Here is a 7,500-nt window from a genome sequence, read left to right on the forward strand (position 1 = left end):
AAAGGGCTTATTTTTAATATGCAAATTTCAATCAACACTCACTTTTCTGTTTTAAGCGATCTGGCAAATGTCACCACAAATGGGATGGATGACTAGAGTTTGAATGTTAAATTAAAATCTGAATGACTGAGTCAAAATTCTTTTTATATTTATTATGCTGTCAACCCCTTAAAAATTATTGGTGGTACACCCTTAAAAACTAGCAGTAATCAGGGATTGGTGAGGTACGTTTAATTCCTGTTTTGTCATTGACGAGGTATGAAAGTAGTTGTACATGTATAATTATTTTGGGAAGAATCGTTTTGTACGCTTTTCTAGTGTTAATTCAGGGATGAAGGTATTCACATTTAACATGTAAGTATTTTGACTGTTATCTTGTTGTTAATAATTTAATTTGTTAAAAACAAAAATAAAATTTTATGGAATGCACATGTTAATGCAAGATCAGTTTTGTGGGATATCAGTAACAATTCTTGGTGGATAGCCACAGCGAGACTCCCCAGCATGTACAGGCAGACAGTCGCCCATCCAGGTATTAACACTGTCCAACATGACTTGACTTCCCTTGGGCAAGCTGCAACACTATCACACAAGATCGAGGTTATTTGGGCCACAACAAGATGGAATCCAAACACTGAAATCCCATGGCATCACAACTGATACCCGGAGACAAATTAGGATGTGCAAATGTAATTAACAGTCCTGATACTTTATGAACATTGGGCATGAATGCAGTTTTAATGTAATGTAACATTGTAATTCATAATTTATACCCCATTCAAAATATTTTTACAACCTTATTGGATGTGGAAATCTTCTTGCTTGAGGCAAAATCTTTTATTTCAGTGTTGACTTTCCTTTTAAAAATGCAAAGAGAAATGACAAATTGTGTACATGTAAGATCCGGTGTAAAAACTAGTACAAAAACAAAAAATACAGTTTTGACTAAACAATACAAAAATTTCAGCGTTTCTTATAATACTTTACATGACATCATAAAATCAGTACCTCAAAACATCTGCTATGTGTTCATGACGGTTCTTTACCCACATTTCATCGTTCTCTAAATAGAAAAAGATTGATCACAGACATGGAAAATTGCTCCAAGTGGGGCATATCTAAAGTACTACTGCATTGCAGCTGTACCAAAACACCTTACAGTAGTGAGTAATCTATTCTGAAAATTATCTCACCATCAAGAATACTTTCTCTTTCCTCATTTCCAGATGATGAGATGTACCTTTTGTTGGAAAAAATGCAGTGTATAAGTAATGGTTATTAACTGCTTTTGTTTGCCTTTCTGCAACACACATGAGAACAAGATCAAGTGTACACAAATAAATAATAAATTATATTCAGATCTGCATGACAAAGTTCTATAAATCACACAAAATCTTATTTTTTTACAACAGCAAGTGCTATCAACTTCCCTTGTTCTGTTAAACTAATCCTAACTATCACAAAATTCTCAAATCTGATTTGTTATCAACAGCTCTGATTCTAGCATTAATAGGACAGTTTGTAATTGGACACTTTGCAACTGCGCAGTTGTACATGTCATCCCAAAGCCAAGGCTGTTGCCTAACAGGAGCCCGGTAGCCTGGGGCTCCCAAAGAATAGCTCTGGGCTCCTTAATTTTTCACAGCAACACCTTTCACTTCATACATGTTGGGCTCCTAAGTTCTCAGCGTTTAGCTCTGAGGGCCCCTTTAAAATTTTCTTAGGCAGCAGCCTTGAAAGCACACATTAGTTGTACTTAAATCATTTATCTTTTTCCAGGGCTATTTAAAAAAAACTACATGTAAGTAAAGTTTCTGAGCAGACTATTAGCTACTGCATATAACAAAAATGTTATCACTGTCATCGTATTATTATTAATGCATAATAGGACACCGTGTCGCAATATTCATATACTTAAATAATCACATGATTTTTCTCATGCAATGTTTGGGATCAATTGACGTACCCTCAGCCAATCAACACACTAACATTTTTGCAAGTGTAGTATCAATAGGCCTCGCACTTTGCACTTGGCCTATTTTGAAATTACTCACCCGATTACTTTCTGAATTGTACTCCACTCAGTCCTAAATGTATTACCGTGATTACAAATGGGTTTGCTATTTTAACCACAAAACTATAAGCCAATTCAATTACCTCTAAAACTCAAAATCAATCTCTTTACCAATATCCTTCAAGAAGCAGAATACCCATTAACATACAATCATGTAGAGTGTAATCACACTTTCCAACACCTAGTGAACAACGTTAAAAGGTACAAATGTAGAAAACTAGAATAGGAAAATTTGAAGAATCTTACTTGTAAACATCATTGTCAATATGAAGAAGATCATACGTCATTGCCTGAGGGAGAAAACAAAATTCACTTCAAACTGGAAATAACATTTGTACACACCAAAATATGCCCAGGAAATGATTTTTTTCAACTTTTTCCTTCTATTATTTTTTAGGTGCAAATAAGTATCTTCTACCAAGACAGAACACATGACAAATACTGTCAGAAAGACTGAGGATGAGCTTTTCTCCCTTGGAATGAAATGTATATGATATTGCTTTATGAAGAGGGAGCAAAGCATATTACACAGAAAAACTCAGGATGACTAGGATGTAAAAAAATACCTAAGTTGTAAAAAAGCCACAAGAGCACATCTTCTCAAACTCCTTATTAGTTACGGTTACATTAAGTTTTCTCAAAGTACTTGATGTAGACTGTTAATAATATTGCTAAAAAAAAATTAGTGCTTGTAGAATGGTTCTAGAAAGGCACTGAGTCAGAATAATAATGTACAAACTTTTTTCAACACCTTGTGAACCTGCAAGTAAAGGTATTCTACAAATTTTGGCATATGTAACCTGCAATGTCAATTCATGTAAGAGAGGGGAAACTGTGTCAAATCCTCTGCAAAAAAGGAGAAAGTAAAATAACATTACCCACAAGAACCATTTAAAGCCACTATTCTAAGCCATGAAAAATTAATAAAATAAAATAAAATATTTTTCATTTCTCTAATAAAGATTTTGAGTCATAGATCAGCAGCAAAATAATATTCAAAGCACTGGCAATGACTGTTAAGTAGTGTAGATGTACCTGTCCAGCAAAATGAGTTGTGAACGGCGCTTTTGTGGTCCCTGCAAACAAACAGAAATGAGAGTACCAGGGGTAAGTGCAGAAATAGGAACTTGTTCTTTCTTGTGCTCTCTAGTGAAAGCAGGCACGAAGTAAACATAACCTTGCCAACCCTCATGGAGCTGTCACCTCATACATAACTGTTGCAGTAGTTGTGTATCCATTATTTTCTTGTACAATAAAGGCGCTATCATGTCACATTATTTTAGGGTGTTTAGGGGAAATCGTTCGTTAATCAGGAGTTTAAAAATGACCTTTATCCAGACGATTTGCCATAAACTCGAAAAATATTGGGCCCACTTTTTTCAAGATTACCCAAATGTAATCTGTTTCAATCTTGTACATACAAACCATACACTTCCAAGCTTTTCTTTCCTTTTGCTGTATTTCTTAAATTATTTTATATTTTTATTTTACTTTATCCCATTTTGTGTAATCATACACACATGTACAGTGTACATGTAGACAAGCAAAATAAAAGAAGAACATAACAGATTGGATAATACAAACTTTACAGAAGGTACAGAGACGAAGATCAGAGTTAGATAGGAATGATTGAACCATTCAAGATATACATGAAGTCCAATACTGTATCATACCTCTCCCATGCCAGCTGGGTCATCTGCTTTGTATGCATACAGTTTTGTTTCTACAGAATTTGCTAACTCAGCAAGATGAAGTCCGTCCCTGCCAAATAAGCAAAAGTTCCTAATTGACATTTATTTAATTACTGCTTGGCAAGATATACCAAACATACATGTACATGTAACCAACTAATCATTACTTTTCTTGTGAAGGACCACATTTCAAATGAATTTTATCAACAAGAAGAAATCTCTCTGCAGTCATAGTTTTGTAACTCAAAAGTTGTACATGTAAGACTCACTTTCTGAATCTCACTGATGGATATTCTCCTAAAGTGGCACACAATGTGGCAATCTGCTCAGCTATTTTCTGATAATATGAAGAAACAAACATAACATTGATCTAAGAATTCAAGACACTTGTGATAAGCCGCCAAGCATAATTATTATGGCAGCTTAAAATATGTGAAAGTCATTCTAACAATTTATGGACAATTTTTGGTTGGGATTTGTATTTTTGAGCAAGCGCTTCTCCCAGCACCCTGAAAAATAGACATAAATCTTGCATGGATCACAAAATGCTTACCAAAGTCATGGGGGCTCAAATAATTAGGCCATTTCCGAGTTCATGTCTGCCTCCTCCTTAAAGCGAGTCTAAGTGCGAAGTTTTTCTTATGATAATTAGTTTTCTTTCATATGTAAAGTAGAACCAATAATTACCATCACAAAAACTTCGCACGTAGACTCGCTTTGGAGAGGAGGCAGACATGAACTCGGAAATGGCCTATTGTTTTACTGCAATTTTTATAATTCTGCAGAATCTCATCTTCAAGTGCCAGCGGCCAAACAGCGTTTTGGCTTCCACCAATCAAATTTCCAATGCCAAGCCAAAACCACAGATGCTGAAAACATAAATGCATGACATTAAACCTACCAATCAGCATCTTTGGTTCTTAACACTTTGACATCCAAACCAGCCTAAACAGGTCAGACTTAGTATTTTACTCTGTCTAATGCCAGACAATTTTACTCGTCAATGGGGAACCCCTGGGAGTCAATTTACATTTTGTAAAATCAAACTTGGTGTCGATGGAAAGCAATGGAATAGCCCTTATTGGAGTTATCAGCAGTTTTGCCACATAAACGGGGCTAAGGGGCCATTTTGTATCGAATTGCATTGACCCATAAGCATCTTTTTCATGTACAGGTGTAGTTTGAAACAAAAGAAAATGTGCCTGCAGGCTCAACCCCAATAAGGTCTATTTGCAGGAATCTTCTTACTGAAGAACCTCTAAAAGGATATCATTATCAGATAATCGAGCTGTGAACTAAACAAAAACTCCAATTCAAATTCTGGAGGTCGAGTCGTTCTTCCCGGCTACGTTCGGAAATTTGATTGATGGAAGCCAAAACATAGTTGGTGCTCAGTGCTTGAAGGTGAGATTACAGTGTACACAGAATTTTAAAAATCGCAGTAAAACTAAACATTTTTACATGTATGTTGTGTGATGTATCAGTTGCAACTGTGTTGCTGTGTTGTTGTTAGTCTGATTTTCGCAACATGATTTTCATGTAAGCTTCACTAGGAAAAAGCTTGTTGCACACTGTATTGATAATTTAACGGTCGCAACGAGTAAGTGAGTGAGAAAAATTACCTGGTCACCCGGCCGGGCACTCGGGCTTAAATTGAAATTGAAATTGTTGTTACTTAATTCTGCTGTGGATGGAGTAAAGCACGGCCGGCGAAGCGGTGCAATTTATTTTTGTATGAAACGGGAATCGCAGTTCATGCAAATTTAATATTTTTACAATTTTTCGCTGCTGTGTGTGCTTGGCTAAAATATATTTTGGTTATGGTTGTTTTCCCCCTGTATATGAAAATTAATAACAAAAGAAAAAAGGGAAAGATCATGTTATTTGTTGTTGTTTTAGAAACAGAGCAATCCCACGTTGTCTTTGGTGTTGTGACAAATTATTGGAATGCGCGTTCTAAAAATAAATATGCAAAGACTGACACTTTGACTGAATGCACAAAAACCTCATTCAACTTTAAACATTTTACTCATAATATGGGGAAAAATACTTAGGTTATGTGCTGTAGCGATGATTTTCGTCCAGATCAAGATGACTTGTTTAAAAAAAATGATAGCTTTTGGGCCGCCGTCGCACATTTTTATTTCACGGCAGTTTTCACAGAATCAAGTGGCATTGGTTCACGTTTTGAAAACTTGACTATGTTTTCAACCTAACTAACCAGTAAAAAGGTTTACCTGTATTAGACCCAAAATTATTTATTAAAATTACATAAACCTGTCGCAATCTTTACTTTTTTTATTTTTAACCTGAAAAACATCAGCTGCATTGCCACTTTTCTCGCCTTTCTCAAGTATGGCATGAGAAATTTGACAGATTGCGGGTTTTTCTTGCACTAGCGCATTCGACAATCACCAGAGCAGTAGCAGCAATATTGATGTAAAGAGACGGATGAAGATCTTGCTGCCTTGATGATCTCAGATAATTAGTTACTGTAAATAAATAATTAATTAATTCAGGCGACTGACTTAAAGGGCAGGGCACCCCAGCTTAAATGCTTGGGAGACAGAAGGGCTCCCTGAAATTTTCCTTAGAGCACAGCCTTTATCTGCCTATCAGGCAATGAAAACAAGGTACTTTATTGCTAGCATACTCAAATTAATTTTTACAAGAACTTTATCAAAATTTGGTAAGTGAGCCTTAATTCCAACAAGATACAAACATTAGACAATCATTATATTAATTTTAGTCATAATCAAGTGAAGCATGGTCGTCTGAGTAAGTGCATGTACATAGTCCTGAGAAAAACAGTTGTTTAGGATGACATTGACTCGTATTTTGACAACCTGAGCACAAGTCATCTTCAGAGTCTTAAAGTGACTATGAAAATGACTTCGGCTCCATGTATGTCAAGTGACTTTGAAGGTGACTTCCACCTCAGAGTCTAGTGCCTCTGAAGATGACTTCCACTTAGGTTTTCGAAATGTCAGTCATGATGATCAATAGGGAGCTTAAGCACGCGACAATTGTGATATGCAGACAGCAAACATAAATGAGCTCCCTTTTAACTTGTCTCCACACAACCAAATTTACATTACTTGGTATCCTTTCTCCACTAGAGAAAATTATTAGTTTAAAAATCTAGGAGACACTACTGGCCTGGCGTGCGGAAAGTTCACTTCAGGTTGCTGTCCGCATCACAACAACGTTGGGTGCTTAACATCCCTATTGTCATTGCTTGAAAGCCGATTAACTTAATCCAGGATAAGCGTAAACTTTTGTTTCATGTTTTCAACTTTTTGGTGAAAGGTTCTTTTGCTTATTCTTGTGTCTCAAGATTGACTTCTTCTAATGTAAAAAAAGTTTTGCCGAATGTCAGCGTTGAGCAGCACTAATGGGAGTAAAGAAATAAACTCCTTGGTTAATTCTTAATCTGGGATTAGCATTAATTAATAGGCTTTTGAAAACCTGGACCCTGATCACTTCAGGCTGATATGACCATTCGGATCAAAACATTTACAATAATTATTATTTTATTTATAGTCATTACCTCAGAATACTGAAAACGCTGTGCTTGATCTGATGTTTCTCGACCATAAAAACAATGAAATGCCTTAGGAGCATCCATGGAATAAACCTAAAGGTTAAAAGAACAAATATTCAATGGCCAGGGAATATCCTTGAATGGATAATTAGATTTTGAGCTTGTTGACAATAGCCTCGTTAATTAATCTT

The 7,500-nt window shown here is 35.7% G+C and overlaps 1 protein-coding gene across 2 annotated transcripts in view; it reads right to left on the minus strand.

Annotated features, from left to right (window-relative positions):
- The window catches only part of LOC137993711 (syntaxin-binding protein 1-like), a 31,036-nt gene that overhangs the window by 16,263 nt on the left and 7,273 nt on the right, over positions 1–7,500 (minus strand). For both annotated transcript variants that reach the window (XM_068839692.1, XM_068839691.1), the window contains exons 8-16: positions 7,316–7,402; positions 4,035–4,102; positions 3,748–3,835; positions 3,110–3,150; positions 2,875–2,920; positions 2,321–2,364; positions 1,194–1,240; positions 1,009–1,063; positions 797–857 (exon numbers count right to left, since the gene is read on the minus strand). In XM_068839692.1, the coding sequence (XP_068695793.1) occupies positions 797–857; positions 1,009–1,063; positions 1,194–1,240; positions 2,321–2,364; positions 2,875–2,920; positions 3,110–3,150; positions 3,748–3,835; positions 4,035–4,102; positions 7,316–7,402 (537 nt within the window). The remainder of the gene's footprint in view (positions 1–796; positions 858–1,008; positions 1,064–1,193; positions 1,241–2,320; positions 2,365–2,874; positions 2,921–3,109; positions 3,151–3,747; positions 3,836–4,034; positions 4,103–7,315; positions 7,403–7,500) is intronic.

This window comes from Montipora foliosa, chromosome 2 (genome assembly GCF_036669935.1).
Source record: "Montipora foliosa isolate CH-2021 chromosome 2, ASM3666993v2, whole genome shotgun sequence".
NCBI classification, from domain to species: domain Eukaryota; kingdom Metazoa; phylum Cnidaria; class Anthozoa; order Scleractinia; family Acroporidae; genus Montipora; species Montipora foliosa.